Raw genomic sequence first — 22,636 nt, forward strand, 5'->3', positions numbered from 1 at the left:
AGTACCCTTTTTCCATGTGGTCATAGTGAAATTTATTTGTTTTAACCATTTCTGTATATGCTTTATTAATATACGCATACATATTTAAGGTGCATGTGTAAAATTTAGCAAAGGGGAAAAAAGTTGTAAAGTTTCTACTAATATTGTGTGTATACTCTCTTTATAGTTTTATTTATATGTAGTCTAGATATACTGTTGGAAATGCATTTAAAAATACACAGTAAGATTTTACGGATCTGTCTCGGTTGATACATCAGAAGAATGTAAAAATCATACCGACATGGTGCCATAGCGCATATCGAGTATGTATGCAGATTGTTAATAAAAACTTTCTTTTCGAAAGAAAAATATTAATAGATTTCAGAAAGCGCTAAAAAGATGAAATTTTGAAGTCTAATATAATGCCGCAATGTCTAATATAAAATTATAGTTCAAAAATTATTTTTATGAAGCTTTAATTTCTTTGATTTCTTTTAAAACTTACCTAATATATTTTTTAAAGTTTTCTATTTTCTGATTTTTAATAAATTTTTGAAGTCGATTATTTTTCTTTTGTTTAATTTTTTCACTTATGGCGCTTATGTTCGAGTAAGTGCGGTCGCGGTCCGTCCTACACGTGCTAGATTGGTTGTAGGTCCTAAAACCTAACAGGATATGATAGAAAAAGTGTACCGAGTACTTTACAATGGTTATCTTGACGATAAAGGATGCACCTTGTTCTGTTGGAACATGGAATACTCCAGTTTGTCAAAATAAGATCGAGGTATAGGATTAACGATGTAATGAATGTATGATGCACTAGTCCACTGAATGAAGACAAGAGATAAGCAGAATGTGCTGTTTATTCAACTCACGCCAGAATGCAAGGGCAAGTGCGACTGTATTTCACCACTTCTTTGTACGTCTACAGACACACGCACGACTCCGATAGAACTTACTTTGATCACTGAATACCAGCGCACTTCATCTGCCTTTATAGTTCAATCTCTTTCAACACTATTGAAGATGTTTATAATGATGAGCAATTATCAGGGATAATCGTGCGACACGAACACAAGAACGAGAACGACTTGTCTCTTACAATCAATTGTTTAGTGTTCGTGCACTCACATGGGGAGCAATGGTAGCTTTGGTTGGACTGGCGGACATTGTTTCGTCTGTTAGGGTGGCGTGAATGATCTTTCTGCACAGGTGCTCCCCGATACATCGCGAGAGCACGCCTACTTTGGAAACTCTCTGTTTTCCTTCATGTATTTCACCGATGGGTCACTGACACGTCACGACCTACGTAAGCAGCAAATCTGCAAAATGACTACCAAAATCTGTAAAATCTGTATCAGACGAACCATAAAATAACGTGAAAAGTCACTTAACGTCCATTGTAGTTACACTTCCTCAAATTCTAAACCGCTTTAAAAGTTCTTGCGCTTTTCTAACAACAAACATGCCTGTGTTATTGGCATAATTCTGATTTTGCAGACACAATGTACGTGAAATTACACTCATCATATTATACAATTACTCTCAAACTAGCAGCACGTAACGAAGAACTTTTCTATTATATGTTAACTAGTGTACAATAGGCTCAATAAAATATAATTATATCACTAGCGACGTGGTTGTTTGGAAGTAAAAATATTTCATTACTGAATTTTTAAAAAATGATAGAAATAAGAAGAAAAATAACTCTACCTGAACATCTCCTGAACAAGTTTCGCTGACTCAATTTGAGTTTCTTCTGACCATCTTACGATAGTATTGATCAAGACTTTTCTGAATTTTTCTGCAGGAAATAGAAAAAATGTACATTGATAACGAATTCTGTAGTGCACCAATACAGTTTCTTTGATTAATCAATATGGATTTCAAGAATAGAAAACTAACTCTAGGTTCTACACTACAAATGATTATGGGATTTTACATTTGGATGTTTTATACTTTTATTAAAATGATGGTTGTTTCTGTGCAATGAAATACCGAATACTAGATACGAATAGTTGCTGTACTATAAAAAGTTATTACAGTACCAAGTTAAAGTATTCAAACACCTTTGATTACAAGAAACCGCCGTTGAGAAACATTAACCGAAGTGTCCAGTTACATTTCTGTAGGTGTCGTTCCAATTTTTATCCAGAAGTGCCGCAAATATAATTGACTTTCTGTGATATACCTCAGGCTTTATAATCCCCAAAATCAGAAGTTCAGGCTGTTAAATCAGGAGGATAAGGGGGAACTCAACTGCATCATTTTGTCCTACCCTTTGCCCTATCAAATTCTCTTCGAGAGCAGAGAGGTCTACCATCTTATTGGAAGTGGAATTCCTTATGTGATGTGAAGCAAACTCGGATCTCCATTGTCGTTTCATTTCCTTAAAATTCTCAAATTTTAAATATCACTTTAATCCTTTTCCGGGCCGTGGGAGTATGTACTCCCAATAACATTGTTTGATTGGTATTTGAATTGGCTACTTTAAGGGAAGCTTTCCCAGTTGTATATCTCACTGTTGTACAAGAAAACACGCAAGAAAGAGTGAAAAACATAGAAAAATTTGATACGCACCATGCTGTGTTGTCATTGTACCGTCATACATTTGATAATTATATGTGTCGTTTTCCGTCATGTATGTGAGTTTTCAGTAAACTTTTTTTTTTTTTTTTTTTTTTTTTGAGAAGCAATGATGAAATAAAAATTTAATTCTTCCAATTCTGAATAAGGAAGCAGGTTGCTGGTGTTCATCTTAGATCAGAGCTTTTGTACCCATGTATGGGTGTTTGTGTGAAATTGTTTTACATCAAAATATTTTTGTTCAATTTTGTTTCAACCATCAAAACCTTTTTTACAAAGAAGTTTTGATTGAAAATGAAATGAAATCTTTGGTTTTACGTCCCAAGGTTATGCCGGTTAGGCTAAAGGAGACGGTGATGATGAGAAATGAATGAAATGGTGGAATGAAGAAAGTGGGAAGAAATGGGAAAACCCCGAGAAAACCCACGAGCATGGCGTTTGTTTACCACAAAGCCCACACGGCGCGAGCTGTGATCGAACCAGGGAACCAAGCACCGGAGGTGAACGCTCTACCACTGAGCCACCGCGCCCCCTAAGTTTTGATTGAATCTGGCAACCACACAGATGAGGTATTGAACTGATAATATTGATATGCAGCTTTCATAACTTGCCTTGCACTATCCTAAAGTAAATGGACAAGAAACACTTGCTATTCTTGCTACAACCCATAATCCTCGCAAAGTTATGTGCGTAAATCGTACAAACAAAGAAGACACGTCTTCAGCATTTTGTCCACTATGTATTGCTGTTCTGTCTATAACGAAAATATGGGTGGTGAGAGCGTATTCGATCAAAGACAAGAAATACATCCCATTGGCAGAAAATCTGTGAAATGCTGACACCAATTTTTTATTTTCTTATTGACCTTGCAATTGTCAATTGTTTTAATTTCTCCAAGTAACATAACGAGTCCTGATGCTCATCAATTGAACTTTCGTCTTGTACTTCCTCATCAAGTGGTAGACGGTTATTTATCTGGGAAAAGAAGGGATTGCCCAACAAGTCTTCTTTCCAGAAAATGAAAAGTGCCCGAAGGTGTTCTTGGATGGCGTTGGAAGTAAAATGTCTAAGAAGTTGTTCAGTTATCGTCAATGCAGAAAATATAGCATAAAGAAATTGAAACAGAAATATACATTGCTTGCCCAATTTATTTTGATTCTTTGTGTAGTGATCACCGTTTACACCAGTTTGATGGACAATACGATATTTTCAGGGTTTTTTTTTTTTTGTACCATTGTAAAGTTACGTTTTCATTGTGGACATTTTACAACTCTTCATGATGGACGTTTTATTTGAAACTCTTGCTTTCTGACTCTCATATTATCCATTTGTAATTATTTTGTCATTTTTACTTTTTAATTTATTTTTTCGCTCGAGTTTTAGCTAATCATAAAAATAAACAGACCTTATAATTATATTGGAGATTTTTAAAAAAAGTTAATAAGTAAGAAAAATAAGAAGAAAGATATAAATTATTGAAATGTTATTTATATAATACTACCATTTCAGGGGTTCGATCTTCAAGTGCCTCTCCCTCGTTATGCTACTGTTTATAGCGTTCCAATTTTTCATAATTTTCTTGGTTCATCTTTCACGGATTAGATTTTCACATCATAACCGTGACATTTCTAATTCACACGGAAAGGGGTTTAAAGCTCTTACGCTTCTCTAATAATGATTATGTCTATGTTATTTTGCTTGGCTATTCTAATGGTCACACGATGACGCTGGTATTGAAATTATTAACATATTTTGGAAGAACATTTTGCTATACATTGTTGCAAAAATTTGATGAAATTTCTGAAGTCCATACATAACATTCATTAAACTGTATATTCATTTATTGTAATTTGATATGCATATCCTCATCAATTTAATGGGAACACTTAGAGTTGGAAACACTTCAGATGTCTAAGCTGGCAATGGTCAGGTGGTGAACGTAGTGTCAGATTGTTTATGGTGATGTGTTAGCTAAAACTCTGCTCTACCTAAGGAGCAGTATAGCGGCAGTGAACTGACCAAATGGTGATAGTGTAAGAGAGCAAACTATTGGCACTCGGTTATGTGGTCCGAGGGTGAAGAAAGTGGCAAGTGTGATGGGTGTCTCTCAAGGTCAGTGTCCAAGGTGATGACAGTCTGGAAACTAACAGCAAAACCACAACGGCAAATGACAAGTCACGCCGAGAGGTGCAAGTAACGGAGAAATTCCAACTTCTCCAACAACCTATCGACAAACATAATCCGCCGCGAGTTACAAGAAATGGACATACAGAATTGGATTGCTTGAGTGAAACAGTTGGTAAGGGACCATAACGCTTTAGTACGACTCCAATGGTGCCCTGGACATTCAACATGAACCGCCGATGACTCGAAAATTGTTATGGTCGAATGAGTCATCATTCATCTCACACCGTATGTTATACTATGGGCTATGTTTATGTGTGAAATATGCCCAAGAAAGCGTATAATCCCCAGTGTCTCCGCCCAACCGTGAAACATGGCGTTAGTTCTGTGATGATGTGGGTCGCAATATCCTGGTTTTCAGTGGGTCCTATGCTGACGTTTACCGGTCAAGCCTCCACTCGTGATTATGTCGCCATTTTGTTAACTATAAATTTTCTACGGTTCAGATATTTCCAGACAACGACGCCATATTCTAGGATTATAATGGACCCATTCACACAGCTGTTATGGCTTGATTTCAGAAATATCGGGATGAATTTGAACGCTTTCCCAGGCCCACCCAATCCCAAGACCTGAATATAATGGAACATTTGTGGTTCGTTTTGGAGACACGAATTCGGCGCAGATTTTCGCCTCCATTTTCTCTTATAAAACTGAGTGCTGCACTGCACGCGGAATAGTGCAATATTCCACTACTACCATTCACCCTCTGTGACTCCATTTCACGTCGCATCAGAGCTGTTCTGAAGACAAAAGGTGGTCCAGCACGATATTAATCCAGTAAGTTGCACTTTTTCAGGTGTTCCATTAAATTGACAAAGATCTGTATATTAAATAAGTATTATCAAATTTATTACATTAGAAAAGCAAATAACTGGAAATGTAATAATATTTTGTCCTTGATTCCTACAACACTGGCCGAAGAGTTTAGATTGTTAATGAGCATATTAACATTGATGTTACTATTTAATCTGCATGAAACAAAACAATTCAAAACATAAGAAATCAGAAATTTTGAATCAATACTGTGATTTAGTAACATAACCACTCTAACTTGTTAATGTAATCTCATTAATCTAACGTAAGAACATTAATTTGTATTACTGATTGTGTAACTAGTTTAGCTAATTTTCTACTCTGTCGATGTATTGAGCACAAAATAATTTGAAAATTTCCTGGCAAATTAACATTTTACATTCTTGAAAAGAATTTTAACATTTGAAAAGAAAAACAATTTACCTTCAGGCATTTTCTTTGGAGGTGGTTCCTCTTCCTTTGGTTCTACGTCTGCTTCTTTCACAGCATTTACAAAGTTAAGCATTCTTCTAAAGACTCCTGGTTTATCCTCCTCTACTGGAGCTTCCTATAATTGAATGGGAAACAAGTGAATTTACTGAATACTGTAGTAGCAAAGTCGGCGTATAATTATGGTTCCTTTTTACAAACTTTCAATTTCAAATTACATACGGAAAGTTTTTTTGTTTTTTTTTAAAAAAAAAGAACACTTTGTTCGGTTTACAGTACTTTTTCGTAAAAGGACATTCTGTGACTAGCTCCTTTCCTATTTACGTGTTTTATTCATTGTTCTAAAAAACTGAACAAATTCACTCCATAATTGTTCTAAATAATATATGCTTTAAGCCAGGTACAAGTACAGACATTGGCTAATACAAATTTCAACTCAACCAAATTTTCAGTTCAAATTCCATTGACTCCTTGGGTAATTTCGAAAAGGAATTAAAATATTTCTTTACGTTTCTTTAGAAAAGAATGAAGTCTTTCTTTCGTTTAAGCAGAAAATTAAAGGACAGGTTACCTTTACATATTTCTGTTCCTTTAAGATTAACGAATTCCAAGGCACGATTTATTTCTTAACATGTTTTTAAATATTCTTATTATGTCAGTGTTGTAATACAGTCCTAGAGTTGACCTAAAATCAATAACTAGATACAAAAAGTTGTTATAGTATACTCGTATACTATTGTTTTATGTAATCAAATTAAAAGTGCTTCTACTGAAATTGTTACTTTTGTACACAAGGGTGTTTTTTTTTTGTAAACGCCCATCAATTATATATATATATATATATATATATATATATATATATATATATATATATATATATATATATATATATATATATATTCTACTGATATTAGTAACAAAAGCAGATTCAACATCACATAATAATAAACAACATTATTTCTTTTTAAATTTATGTTGAGTGTTTCATATGCAAAATCTATAACACTTGACAATGCAATACTTATTAAATCCTAATTACAATTAGTGGAAAATTTCATAATTGATTTAATATAAGAAAGGCCATAGTTATCACGTAGGCGCATAATCTTTTGTTTCTTCAACATGAATTGTTTGTACAGAGTATTGTTGTTAATTTTCCGCTGTGTTACTGAAAACAAAGGACAAAAGCCCTGCAAATATCTCTGAGGATATCGGTGATATAAAAAAGTAAAGTAGTTTTGTTGTCTATAGGCGGAAGTATCGAGTATCTATAAAATATGTTCGTAATATGTGTATAAAAATAAAAGAAAAATAAAATTTAAACAAATGAAAATCGTAAACAAATAAGAGACTCAAAATATAAGTCTTTTGGATAAAGAACATTAATCTTTATTGAATGAAAGCAACATTAAAATTCGCAATTGTAGTTGTCAGCATAATTATTCTCTTTTTGTTTTTCTTCAGTTTCTCTTTTGTTACTTTCCAGTCATTTTTATATTGTTCCTGCTTTCCAGGTAAACAAAGTTAGATAGAGCCACTATGTCTCATTGTCTTTATCAGACACACTATTGCAATGACAATTGGAAATGTCAAAACTGTAACACAGGTTAATAATAATAATAATAATAATAATAATAATAATAATAATAATAATAATAATAATAATAATAATAATAATAATAATAATAATAATAATAAGTGTTTGGTTTAATTAGATTTTAATTTTGTTTAAGCTCCAGCTTATTTAATTTAAACTACAGTTACTCACGCAAAGCATGCTATTCTCACACAATATTGTGGAACATGTTCCAAAATTTCGTGAAAGGTAATCTCCTAAAAGTACTCTTAATGAGACGAACGAGTAAGGATCTCTAACACGGTAGTTATTTTCTATGATAAGCACCAATTATAGATTTTCACTACACGAGAAATTTATTATCCTGGACACTAATGCGAACTCTAATTTCAAGAGAAAAACGAGAACTTCATGGGAAAAATATCAATATATCGAAATAATTGGAGCTAAAGTTACACATTCTAGTATATGCATGTATGATTCTAACAACCAAATAATTGACACGCTTATTATTCTTTTTTTACATAATGCTATTGGGTTTATCTCCCAATATTAAATTGCATAGACAATTCATGAACATAACACTAAAATACTTGTATAACAATAATTACAATATTAATGAACCATATATCAAATTAAATGGATTATACATAAGTATACTGGGATGGACAGAATAATATGAGCAGCCGTGAGAAAACACCACTAAGTTACTATCGTTATCACACGTCACGCGTTACTTTTTTTAAAAAAAAAAAGTTCTAGTATGGGCTTGCAGAACCGTTATATGTTAGTTCGTCCATGTGTCAGATATACTGTCAAGGTCTCACTCTACAGACCTTAAAAGATGGCAGATTGTGCTTCTGCTTAGTTGCCTGGCTTGGCAATAGTCGCAGTCTTCTAGGAATATTGCGAATAATTGTGTCAAATATTAAGCAGTAATACAGTATGAGTGGAAAAACCTTTTACATAGAACATAATAATGGCAGAAAAGAAAAATTTTCTGATAGGATAGATTGTGGTTAAAGCGGAAGTGACAGCAGAACTCCTTAATTGCCACACAAATAATCCTGTTTCTACGAAAGTAGTGCTACTTGAGTTTCATGAAATCAATATTCCTACTGCTGTCACCAAGCCTCTTACGACGCCGTTGAATGCCAAAAAGAACTACCTACTTCCCACCGCTAGACGGATGAGTATCTAGCGAACGCCAACAGAAACCTACAATTCAGACTGTCTCCTCCTAATTGTCAAATATGAAGACGATTCTAACATGGTGTGGATGGTCATATGCTAATACTCTCCAGATACTACTGTTATCGTGCATGAAAAAATCTAACAGGATGACATGGCTTCAAGATACATAGCTAGGAATGTACAAGCGTTGTTCAAGGAGCATCAACAGAAACTAACACACTTCTTCCAGTTCCACAAATCAACCCGATTTGAACATAATTGAACTACTGCGATTCGTTTTGGAACACAGAGTGAGGTCTTGCTTCCTTTCCTCATCTTTCAAGAAACTGTAGTAGCTTTTGCATGGTGAGTGGGACAACACTCCACTAAATACAAGACAGGATCTATATGATTCGATTCCTAGCGATCTTGGCTATTTTTCATAATAAAGGATGTTCTACACGTTTCCTTTTTGTTCTAGGTGTTCACATTATATCACCCATCTTCTTTATATTCTTCAGTCAATATTGTTAAAGTATTAAAGGTGAGACATAAAACAATAATAATACCTCTGTTGCTTCTGGTTCTTGTAAAGCTGCGAGGGACACTTTTGACATAAACTCATCGTGGAATTCTCGCAAAGGAGTTCGAATATCAACACTAACTGGACAGTTTTCTGTATCTTCATCCTCTAAATTTTTGAAGCACAAAATTGCTTTCATCTGGAAAATAAAAGGAAAATTTGAGTAAGTAAGGGAACAAAATAAGAACACTTTTAAGATGCAAATACAATGAAGTATTTAAGTAAATAATTTATGCTTATTACTATTTCTTTACTTTTATGCTTACTTCTACTTTTTTCTTTACTTTCACAGTTAGTACGAGGGCCGTCCACAAAGTAACGACCTTTGTGTACTCTAGGTGTCACGCAGGTCATGTCCTTTACGCTGGTCGTTTAACTGGTTTCTTTAACATCTTTGCTCAGTAATTTGTGAGTTGTGATGGTATCACTTGCTATTGGCTAATTGCCGTGTGTTAGAAAAGTGAGCGCTCTGATACAAAATCCCATCAATTGTCAGGTGAGGATTGTGAAATTTGTCTACCCACATACAACTGCTGCACCCCGCAACCTGTTGGATCAACTTTGATGGGAGGTGTTTGCTCATCCTCCTTATACTTCGGACCTGCCTCTAGTGACCGCTATCAGTTCACTAAGTTTAAAGAGTTGCTAGGCGGACAACAATTTTGAAATGATAATGAGTTGAAGACTACAGCGAACACACCTGAAATAATCGATTGGCGGCAGTCAAGTACTACATGAGGACGTCATATTCGGGACAGATATGATAAAGGATGATGTATGTGTATGTGTGCGAGATGATTATGTGTAGAGGTAGACTAAAGTTTACTTCTGTACGGAAAATAAGTAATTTTACTAAACATTTGCTTTTAGCGTTATTAAACCAAATTCTTACTTTTCGAATGACCTTCGTAAAATAGTGTTCAAAATCAATGTAGCGTATATTGAATGGAAGCCTGTTCTAACCGGAAATAAGACACAGACAATGAAGTTCTATTCAACACAGATTTCATTGTATGATCTTTTCCCAATATTTGGAAAATGTATACCGAAAGTAGGTGAAATATCAGTATATGAATGAAATGTATCCTTTTCCTTATCATTTGAAAAAGTATATCAAAAGTAGATGAAATATAATGTAAATGAAACTAAAGACTGAGACAAAAATTAAAGACAAAAATGTTTTCTATTACATTGTCAGCGCGCTACGAAACTAAAAAGTGTCTTTTGCAACTCAATGTTCTAAAACTTTTAATATTAATTGTTTTCAACAACTGGTTAAAAATAAATCATAGTATAATAATAAGTATATCAGATATTACTTTCGGATAGTCACAAGTATGTGCATATGAGATATATATCGAATTTCTGATACATTTATCTATGTAACTAGTTACCGATGCTATGAAAGTAACACATTGTTAGATTAGAATATTTTTATGTAGATACCTGCTCTCGAGGTGGACATCTGAACTCTCGAGTCTTCTTAGCAGCAATAGCAGAAGGAAGATCTGATTGTTTGATTTCAATGTATCTTCTCAATTGATCCTAAAGAAAAAGAAAAAAAAAAATATGACGCTTTAGAAATTTTCTCAGTCCTTACAGAAGTTTATTGTCTCTATTTATAACTATTTTTCCCATTACTGTATTACTTACCAGGAATCTGCCAAACATAATTAGTACCGATAGAACTTGTGCTACTGAGAGATAAATAAATAGCTATTAATAAATAGCCATTGCAATACACGATCTTTTTAAACTAGTGTATTATGTCTAATATTAAACAAAAATAAGTTTTTATATACTTGATCCAGTTTTACAAGAGTAAAGAAGTTATACAGTGATAAAGAAGTATGAAAACAAAGCATTCACTTTTATATTTTATTACATTATAAGCATTTACACTTCACACACTAGTAACATTTCTTTTATAATAGGTCGACTATTGACCAATATACCTATACCAAATAAGACACAACTACGTGTGATGAAAGACAGAAAAACTAGAAAACTAGATATGATGGAGACATTTGATTCTCTGTGAATATGGAGTAATAAAAATAGGGTGAAATGGCAGTATAATACAAACCAGGTGCGAGGATCATCGTGTGTGTGTGTGTGTGATTGGCTCGGGTAGGTATAATGGTATATCACATTCTCTAACTTTCGAGTAAACTGGAAAAGAAGGCCAATACTCCCATGCAATTCAATGCAATGGTACATAGCAATCAAGCTTCCCTTGCCATCTGCAGGTACCTTTCCGAAATCAAATTATCTACATACTCTTCTGTGACTCGATTCCGGAAGTGGCACTCAATATTATGTTACCCCGAGCTGCTCATATATGCGAAGCAAAACGACAAATAGGAAGTAGCGAAGCGCACAATAATTCCAAGTTATAAAATTTTCTTTAATTATATACTAGTAATACAAAATCATATGAATCGCCATAGTACATTGATATGAGAAATGCTTGAAATAAAATTCAATACCCGAACGATGAACAGAGAGAAAGAATTGAAACTAAATGTTATGTGGAACATTATACTTTTTTTTTTCAATTGAAATACGTGACATTTTTAATAAGTTTTAGCTATTACAACGATGAAAACTAATGAATATTTTGGAATCGTAAGTGTAGTGAACGTAAAATAAAATAAATGATGGATGGGGAAACATCAATAATTATTACGAAGATCTACAATTATTAATTATTTGAATCATAAAATTCAAAATCCAAACAATAAAAGCGAAAGAAGTAGTGTTCGAATCAACAGGAGGAGATGAAGGGGATTTCCTTCTATCGTCAAGTGGCTTTCCCTTCTCATCAAGGAAGAATTTCTCCCTTTATGGAGAAAACTTCTTCCCATTCCATGTCCACTACAGAAAAATTTATCCCTTGCCGGGAAAAGTTTCCTCCCATTTCATATGCGTTACTGTGTTAAAGAAAAAAAAATCTGAAATACATAGTACCTATCAGCAAAAGCCCCAACCCTCTCTCTCTTTCCATTACCCTGCAAAAAAGTAACTAGAAATAGTAAATTTATTTATTTTGTCATGCCTCTAGTGTCATGATTATTACCCGAATATCGTAACTATTGTAAAAGTGACTTATTGCAAAACAAAAATTATGAATGAGATTAAATTTTTATGATTCTTTGTAAATCAATAATTGAACGAGCATTCGTACTGCAGGAATTTAATGTTGATTGAATATTTCTGAAGTAAACGATAGGTTTCATAGTATTGATAATTAAAACTACTACAAGAAAGCTATTTATATTCATAAGTAAACAATGGAACTATGGAATATTTGCACAGACTACTTACTTATGTAATAATTATCTAAAAGTTGCTATACTGCTACTATGATTTTTTAGTCAAATTTCTATTTTTTTTATTAAAGTATCTTACCGTTTGAACTTCACCAATGTAATCGTGGCTAAAAGCCACAATTGCTTCTACCCTGTGTCTAAGCTGATTGTCACATAAATGATGTAGTAAATAACACATTTCCAGCTTTGCTCCTTCAGCCATTTTCATATTAAGTAAGCCTTTTCTGTGTTCATCTTTACCCTCTGAAAAAAAAGTTAAATTATATAAATAAGTATACATTAAACATTTCAGAATAATTTAGGAACAAAAGAGCAACGCAGCAAATACAATGAAGCAAACTAAGTATATATGAAAGGGACTACAGTATTCATCTTTTACTTTGTAATATTTCTTACAAATTTTAGATCCAAGTCATGAATCATTACAATGTACAACAAGTTGTATGTGTACAGTAAACAACGAACACAACATAACAGATAAAACGGAACCAAAAGCATACAAAGGAATGCTATAGTTAATATTATCAATGTATCTCCACATTAGAGAGTAAATTGTGTGCAGTCATTGCAATGTACTATTGCTATTAGCTTTTAATTTGTTTCTTTTCAGGTAGCATCTTCAAATATAATTTGTGAAGTATTGTGAGAAATAGAAAATATGTTATAAATTTAGAGAATGAAATTTGAATATGTCAAGTCTGTTTATTATTCTTGAAGATCATAAATCATAGCTAAAAAATCATTGCATTGAGTTTTTTGTTTCATTTTTATACTCATTTTTTACTCTTTCTCTTTTTAAAAAATAATAAAAACTAACCTTTTTTGTATCTTCTTCATTTCTACTCGTATTTATATTCTAACGCAAAAAAGAAAGTAAAATTACCTACCTCTATCAAACGTGGGATCCCAAGTTTCAGGTTCTACAATTATCAACAATTTATCCACATCTCTATCAGTTAGTATTCCCTCAAGTAATATTTGGTTATAGAAAATTACTTAAAATCTGAATTGTCAGAAACTTTCATCGTCATTTAATAAAAAGTATTTCTTTTAAATTTATTTTTTATTTCATTTATTACCTTCGCATCTCGTACAGTATATCTAGATAAAAATGGCTGAATATTGTTTTTCTACTCTTATTTTTTTTAACCCTGTTGTGTACGTTACGCTTTGTGACACTGATATACTTTTCATCACTGCCTGGTACACATTCGAGTGAACAACCGGCACCGCAAAATAGTTTTTACAATTCATCAACCCATTCTCTAAACTTCTCGGAGGTCCCGAAGTTGGTTTAGCTTATAAGATATTAATTTCCTTACAACACTGTTTTCAACAATCATTATCTTGCAATACTACGTATATATACATTATTCTCTCATATCATAATAATAATAATAAAGCTGAGTTGTTCTTGTTTTGTTTGATGATAAATTGCGAGTCCCTTGTAAGATTACGAAAGTTGTGATAAGCACGTCGCCTCTAATATTTAGATAGCTGAAATTATTATCTTCCTTTAGTGACGCAATTTTTGGGTTCTTATACTGGAAGATTAGTCATAAAAGTAGAACCAGCATTTAGTGGTGTAACGAAACTTCGATTTCTTCAAAATTTTAAATTCAACAAAAAACAAAATGTTTACTTTCCAAGAAAAATTACATTATATATAAATTCTAGTAGTCCAGACAACAGACATTTTTCTTTCCTCTAGCGTCATATTCGAAAAATGCACTCCGAATAGCAACAATGTATTACTTAACACCAATAGTATATCATCATATCTTCACATTGTCACTAACATTCGCTCATTGGTTAGAAGTAACATTGATAATTTTAATTAAAACGTAACTTCACATTCTTCTTATAGTGATCTGTTTTATTTGTTTTAATATGCATGTTGTTTATCTTCCCAAATACAATTTGCGCTGCATGAAAGAAATCCAAATTTGGATTGGATTGGATTGGATTGGATTCTATATGAGATCTGGATCTACAACTTTATCTTGGATTCGAATCACATGAATTATCGCCGGGAATCGAACTTGGCTTTCCCCAAATTTGGATCGAAAGAGACTCCGCAATTCCCTTATAGAGAAATAACTTTAAAAATTTCTGCTTAAAAAAAATTATGATATTACGATTCTTCACATATCTGATTGGACAAAAGTCATAATGGGCAAAACCGACGGAAAAACCACCTAAGCCCTCTAAATGAGTCAGTGTTGCAAATTTTGAGGGAAGTCAACAAATCTAGGAGATTCGACTGCCAGGAAAGCGACAATTATTATTATTATTATTATTATTATTATTATTATTATTATTATTATTATTATTATTATTATTATTATTATTATTATTATTATTATTATTTTTCAATTTGCGATATTTTGGATAATTTTTAAAATTACAATTTGACGACTAACAAATCTAGTGACTTTTATGCTGTGGACAACTTATCCTTAAGTAATCAGGCACTATCAGTTCTAAGTAGTTTGTTATAGCCTATATTTGTTTATTTGAATCAGCACAAGCGTCGACTAATTCGTCAAGTGGCCTATATAGCGTGTTATCACATATCCAGAGTCCCGCTTTGCTTTCCGTTCTCCCTTGCCCTCTAACACAGAATAATTCCAATCTTCAGTGTTCTTTTGTTTGAAGAGCTTCTGTTGAGAAGAATAAATAATACAGGATTACCGATAGCAGGTCGATTATCTGTAGAAGCTTGAGTAAAAATGAGGTAATTGTACATTTTTTATGTAGACTTTTAACTTTTGTGTATTTTTAAAACTCATTTTTTTTATTTCATTGGAAGGAAACTAATCATAAAGTAATATATAGTGTGTAGTGACTAAGCATATAGTGATAGTGTAAAATGTGCGCACACTCTGATTTCTGAAGAGAGCAAATTGTTCGCGCTCGGTTAGGTGGCGCAAGAGTGACTTCAGTGGCAATTGTGATGAGAGTGTCGTGAGTGATAGTTTTCAAGATGATGGCCTACAAAACTCACAGCGGAACTACATCAGCGAAGAGTAACAGTGGTCGGAAGAACACTATTAGTGACAGGTCCCTCCGAGCATTAAAACGGATTGTTACTCAAAACCATGGTGCTACTGCGGTGCAAGTGAGGGACAAACTCAAGCAACACATATCACAGCCTGTGTCGACGATCATAGGCCGCCACGAATTACATGACATCGACATATAGGGTCGAATTGCACTGGCGAAACTGCTGGTAAGGGACTACAACACGTTGGCACGACACCAAAGGTTTCGTAAACATGCAACATGGACGGCTGAAGACTAGAAACGTGTGATATGGTCGGATTGCGTCATTGTTCACCTTATTTCAAATCACGGATCCTTTTTATCTGTAGCAGTCAGACCAAAGAAGCATATGATTCGAAGTATCTTCATCCAACCGTGAAACATGGCGGTGGATGCTGTAGGCCGCAATATCCTGGTCTTCAGTGAATCCTGTGCTGACGCTTACCGGTCGCGTCACTGCCCTGATTATGTCATTTTAGGGTACCGCGTGTATCTTATGGTTTAGATATTTTTATGAGCAATGACGCCATATTCCACAATGATAATATGCTCATTCACACAGATGCAACTTTGAGACATAGTTTGTATAAGACTGGAATTAAGTTGAACACCTCCCTAGGCCACTCAATCCATAAACCTGAACATAATTGAACATTTGTGTTCCGATTTGGAGACACGAATGCGGTGTAGATTTCCACGTCCATTATTTCTCACGAAACTTTGAATACTGCATGTGAAATGGTGTAATATTCGACGTGCTACCATTCGCGACCTCTACGACTGCATTCCACGTCACATCAGAGCTGTTTTGAGATCGAAAGATTATATAACCCAGTAAGTGGTATTTTTAAGGCATTTCCATTAAATTGATAAAACCTGTATTATTATTATTCGTTACATATGATTCATTCAATTATTTTTTTTTTATTTGTACGTCTATGTAGCGCACACTATAACTTGGAACTGATCACAGATTTACTATATATTTATATAGCGAGAGAGAGAAAGGGAGAGTGAGAAAAGCTGAATAACTTTAGCGGCTTTTCACCCAAAATTGGAGTCATTTCATCCCATTTAGCGGTCAACTTTTGGACAATACTGAATCGAACTCTCAATTATTAGAATCATGCAAGTAAGACTTATAACATTGTGGTGTTAGTTCATTGCTGAGCACGATAACTCTTGAACAAAAGTGAATTTTTCAAGTCTGGGTTTAAAATAGATACCTAGACCAATTATCTCTGGCGAATTTGTTAATGGAGTCAATTCTGTATAGGTTAAGAATATGGAAGCCACCTTTTTTTTTTTTTTTTTACGTCTGTTAGTCCACAAGATAGCTATTGAACAAAAGAAAATGTTTGATTATTTTTTGCAATAGATAGGTAGTAGATCCGGTAGATTAGTGCCGATTTCATTAATGCAATCAATCCTGTATAGTTTAAAAATATTGAGGCCACTCTTTTTACTTCCTTTACTTCACCTGATAATTCTTTATCAAAAGAGAATTCTTGAATTTCATTTTATGTAAAAAAAAAAAAAAAAAATAGCTAAAACGTTTATTTCGGTTGAATTTGTTAATGCAGTCGATTCCCTGCAGATTAAGAATATAGGAACAACTTCTGTACGTTTTGCGTGGTCTTTCTTACTATTGTCACCAGAATTTATTTTTTGTTGTTGTCTGTTATTTTGTAAATATGAAGTGAAAAGAGATTATAGCAATATATAAGCTTTTTTTTTTTTTAAAAAAAAAAAAGCAAATTGACGATTGAATAATGTATGATTGGATTACTATTCGGTCATCGAATCATTCATTATCCCACATTTCATCATTTAAGTATGCACTATTCGATTATCTAATCACTCTTTGTCCATCCATTTATGATTCAAACACCCATTATTTGATGAATAAAACATCCATTTTCTGACAACTCAATCAATCACATCCATCATTCATCCATTCAGCATTTAATCATCCATTATTCATCCATTTATCTTCCAATCATCTATCGTTCATTCATTTAAATTCGATCATATAGAGCTGATCATCTATCATCTACTATCCAATCACTTCTCATGCAATGGTCTATCATCCAATCATTTCATTATCCATTATTCATTCACCCGTTACCAATTATCCGATCTTCTAATCATTCACTATTCGATGACCCAATTATCATTTAACGAATTATATATCAATCAATCGCTTATTTGTTAAATCAGTGATCCAAGCTATTTCTTAGTGTACTGTGGTTCTTTACAAAATAGCATTTTTTCCCTCTTCTACAATGAATACAAGAAAACAAAAATATTCAATTCTTTAATATTATTTCAAAATAGAAAAAAAAGCTCAGATACTCCTATAGCCTGTTTTCACTTCATATTAATAAGATACTGGCAAAAGCTCTAGTGAAGATGGAAAGAAAGATTACGCAGAATGTAAAGAAGTGACCTCCATACTCCGAATCTGCATAGGATTGAATCGTTCAAATGTTATCTTGCGCAGTATTGTACTAACAGCACAATCTTATAACTATCACTTGCGTGATTCTAATAATTGGTGGATCGATTAGTGGGATTACAAGGCTTTTCCGGCGTTTGTGTTCATTATGACTTTTGTTCAGTTAGATGTAAAGAATCGAAATATCACAAATTATAAAAATATATCAAAAATAGTACCTACCTCTATCAAAAGTAGGATCCCATGTTTCAGGATCTATCATTATCAATAATTTATCCACATCTTCATCAGTTAATACTCCCACAAGTAACAGCCTATCTACCAGCTTCAATAGAGGACTGAAAGCATACAAAATGTTATTCATATTTTTGCATTCCATTGTAGGCTGCAAATTGAGTTATTTTAACTTTTTCTTTTTAAAGTGTACAGAAAAATGCAAATAAAAACAAATAAAAAGATCTAATTTACATTATTATAAAAGACTCAGCTTATGACATACCATTGACTTGAATATTTATACATTTAATTATGTTTCAAGGTTAAATTTTAAAATGATAAATTTAATAGAATTTAGGCATTGTAAGTAAAGAATAGACATTGGACCTAACAGTTTTCATCATATTACAATCCTTTTATTATTTTTTTTGTTTTATTTTAAACATTTGAACAAATATAAGAAGGCTAGTAGGCTTATATTATAATTTTGCAGGGTTGCGGTGGCTCAGTGGTAGAGCGTTCACCTCTGATGCTTGGGGTCCCGGGTTCGATCTCAGCCCCCGCCATGTAAACTATGTGGTGGACAAACACCGTGTCCGTGGGTTTCCTCGGGGTTCTCCCGTTTCCTCCTACTTTCTTCATTCCACCATTTCATTCATTACTCATCATCACTGTCTCTTTTAGCCTCACCGGCATAACCGTGGGACGTAAAACTCAGAGATTTCATTTCATTTTTTAATTTTGCAAAATTAAATAAAATAATTTTTATATATGTATGTCTGCTTTATTCTATCTATGACATATATTTTTTATTTTGAACTTACTTTTGCTGCTTATAAAATTAAGATATTTACAGTAACCTATAGTAATTAAAAAAGAAGCAGGTATGGTGGTAGAACGCTTATCTCTAGTGCGAGAGACTCCTGGTTCGATTTCAGGTCCCGGCGGGAGCTCATGTGGTTCGGATTCCACGTTAATCACTAGGTCCACGTCTCATATAGCCTCGCTGCTGAACGGGGCGTTAAACTCAAAATCAACTCAACTCGATTTCAGGTCATATGTGTTTGTGGTGGACAACATCAAGTTCATGGATTTTCTTGGAGTTCTTCCGTCTCCTTCCACATTGGCATTCCATCATTTCTTTTATAACTGTTCTCTCTCATTGCCCATCTGTTTTGTTCATCCTACAGAGCAAAACAATGGGATGCAAAACTGAAAGTTTTAATTTCACCTTCATTTTTAAAAAGATAAATAAGATTATTAATAGAATTACTATATTAATTTATACTTATCTCAAATGTTAATTTATGTGAACTTTCATATGAGTACATATACAAGTTTTTTTCAGAAGTTTCGTGCACATTAATATTTACACGTAGAAGTTCATACGCAAGAACTTGAATAATTATTACTTGAAATTATTTAAGTATAGTTTTTGGCAACTTAGATAATAATATTGTCTCTGCCTTAATAAATAGATTTTTGTTATCCTAAAGTTATTGACACAAGCACATATAAAAGGTGATCACACTCTTCTGTTGACCTATAAATAGTCCAGGGCACGAAATTTAAGATCTAAATCTGTCAGATCAGATAGTTTGGTCGCCGAAAAACGGAAAATACACCTAAATACATCAGAATTTACCAATGCTTATCATCAAACTAAAATATTCATTGCCATTAGCAATCGGCAACGTCGTACTCTGAAATTCTTACATTATCCGAACTCTTAAAACTTACATTCTTAAACCGACAGAGGAAGAACAAGGAATGTCACAAATTTAACATTCTTGAGGTTATAGTGTCATTTAATACTTGTACTTAATACATGTTGTTCTGTTCGGATGAATACATGCCATGGTTTGAAATTATGAAGGCTTTGAAATAAACGATCCTCAAGAATATGACATTAACATCCAATGGAAAATTTATGTTTACTTATAATTGCTTTTACTGGGGATTCTTTGTTTTCTCCTGACATCCTTCACCTACTCTGCACTTGGCTATTGACTTAAATTTTATATGTACCGTAGTAAATATTACTTCAGCTTCTACAATTTACATTTTATATATAAAAAGTCATATTACTTCTATACTCAAACAAATAATCACTTTTTGTATTACTTACAGAAACAGCTTTTCGTTACTTCCTCCAATAGGATCCCTATTATGTACTTGATTAATCAATACAGCTTCATCAAGTGCTGTCATTACATAATCCTTCACAACATCCAATGGGAATGCTGGACTATAAAGATTTCTAATATCCTCAACAGTTTCTCTAGAAGTAAAATAATATATCAATAGTTAATGCTAGACAAAAATCTCTAAAATATGCATTCCCAATTATAATGTATTTTATGAAATGTTTTGCATACTTACTAGAATATAGTTTGAGGTACTTAAAAAAGGTGATTCTAATATTTATGATAAAGAGTGCTTATCTTTTTCACTAGTACAAGAGAAAAAATGATTTCTCACACAAATCAGAATAAAATTTACAAGAATCATGAACTGTATCTTTCATCTTTCAAATTATCTTCGGGATATTTCTATCTAAATGATACTAACACACTAACATAATTTATCATTGTCAACAACAAGAAAAAAAAAAAATACTTATAATACCAGAACAAAGTGCACTTACGGTGAAATATTTGTCATTTTCAGTTGAGGTCTGATAGATTCTGTTTTCAATGATCTTAAGCTGTGGCACATTTCAATATCTTGGTATAGGTCTTTGATTTCCTGTCCAAGAGGAATAATATATTCATTTTTACAAACTTCCCTGGAAAGAAAGAAAAAGAATATGATTAGAATTTAAATTGTTTTTGAAACTAACCTCTTTCCATATACATAGGACTTTTATTAATCTTTTTCAGGGTGGATAGTTTGAATGAAATGGGAAATAACTTTAATTTTTTTGCTATATTAAGTTCATTACAGCATCACCTATGTTAACAGAAGAAAATCAGTCTTGAAACTAAATAAAGATAAAAATGTGTTGTTTTATTATTGAATTCTTATATCAAAATATATTTAGATACATTATAAACTCGGGTTGCTACTGTGATTGAAATGTGTGCAGAAAATATACAATTTTATCAGTAACAGAAAAATTATAAAATGAAGACTTCCTTATTTAGAGAATGAATATCCTCTCTAATAAAACTGTTTAAAACAATTGTGATATCTATTTTATTTGCTAGAATATAAATTTAAAAAAGTTCTCATTTATTTTTCATTTTTGTTTTTAATTTTTCTAGGTCTCTTACTGTTTGTTTTATCTAGATTTTTACTACTAAACCATATTGTTTACTATGCATATTGTATGTATATATAAATTCGTGCGTATAGTAATTTTTAAAAGCATCATACACCTATGAGATGTCGTATGTTGGCATTGTTTGCAAATTCCTGTTTGTCTCCCTCCGTATGTTCCATATATACAGTATTAATCTAATAATTAATACATTAAAGTGTTAGTGGCGAACAGTGAAATTTTATTCGGGAGAGGTTTGACAAAACGATATATTATTTAGTCAGTTAGTAACTTAGTAGCACATGGCAAGTTATGTACTACTATGACTGTAAATTTTCAATAAAATATACACTCCCTATTTTCAGGATCACTAAATGAACAACGTATTGCCGGATATGTACAGTCTGTGACAAAGTAAATAGCATATTTTATACAGATTTTCTAGATATTTAAAATATTCTGCTTACTTTTGTCGTATATCTTAAATAATTACAGAAAAGTAACATTTAAACCTTACTTAAAGGATTATTTTTTACATTTTTTTTTAAAAAGGGAGTAAAAGTTATGATTTATGCAATATTGTTCTTGCCTTAATGTATATAATGCATAAAACACGTAGTTCAGTTTTTGCAAACTGTGAAACCCTTCTTCAGAAATTACAGGAATTTCCTGATAAAACCTTAGAATAGCTTGTCTAGTAAGCAGATATTGGCCCATTGTATTCTGTGGTAACTTTTGACCCTTCTTAGTAATAAAGTTTCTTTCAGCTGAAGCATTCGGCACAGATATAGTAGCTAGTATTTGCAACATTTTCATACATTAGAATAAAATTTTTGATTGCACTGATCAATGCATCAATACTGTTTGTGGCCATTCATTTTGTATAATGACGTTCCACTTTGACTTCCACAGTTCAAAATCAAAAAAGTATAGTTGTGGGATAAGATAAAGTATTTTGATTGAACTGTGTACACTTCCTAAGTTCAGTAACAGAAGT

The 22,636-nt window shown here is 32.7% G+C and overlaps 1 protein-coding gene across 7 annotated transcripts in view; it reads right to left on the reverse strand.

The window, feature by feature from the left end:
* Positions 1 to 22,636, reverse strand: part of RyR (Ryanodine receptor) — a 395,937-nt gene that overhangs the window by 115,532 nt on the left and 257,769 nt on the right. For all 7 annotated transcript variants that reach the window (XM_081725586.1, XM_081725584.1, XM_081725582.1 and 4 more), the window contains exons 38-45: positions 21,025 to 21,165; positions 20,506 to 20,658; positions 18,384 to 18,499; positions 12,738 to 12,901; positions 10,773 to 10,871; positions 9,313 to 9,465; positions 5,989 to 6,112; positions 1,693 to 1,783 (exon numbers count right to left, since the gene is read on the reverse strand). In XM_081725586.1, the coding sequence (XP_081581712.1) occupies positions 1,693 to 1,783; positions 5,989 to 6,112; positions 9,313 to 9,465; positions 10,773 to 10,871; positions 12,738 to 12,901; positions 18,384 to 18,499; positions 20,506 to 20,658; positions 21,025 to 21,165 (1,041 nt within the window). The remainder of the gene's footprint in view (positions 1 to 1,692; positions 1,784 to 5,988; positions 6,113 to 9,312; positions 9,466 to 10,772; positions 10,872 to 12,737; positions 12,902 to 18,383; positions 18,500 to 20,505; positions 20,659 to 21,024; positions 21,166 to 22,636) is intronic.

This window comes from Thermobia domestica, chromosome 9 (assembly GCF_964235325.1).
Source record: "Thermobia domestica chromosome 9, izTheDome1.hap1.1, whole genome shotgun sequence".
Classification (NCBI taxonomy): Eukaryota; Metazoa; Arthropoda; class Insecta; order Zygentoma; family Lepismatidae; genus Thermobia; species Thermobia domestica.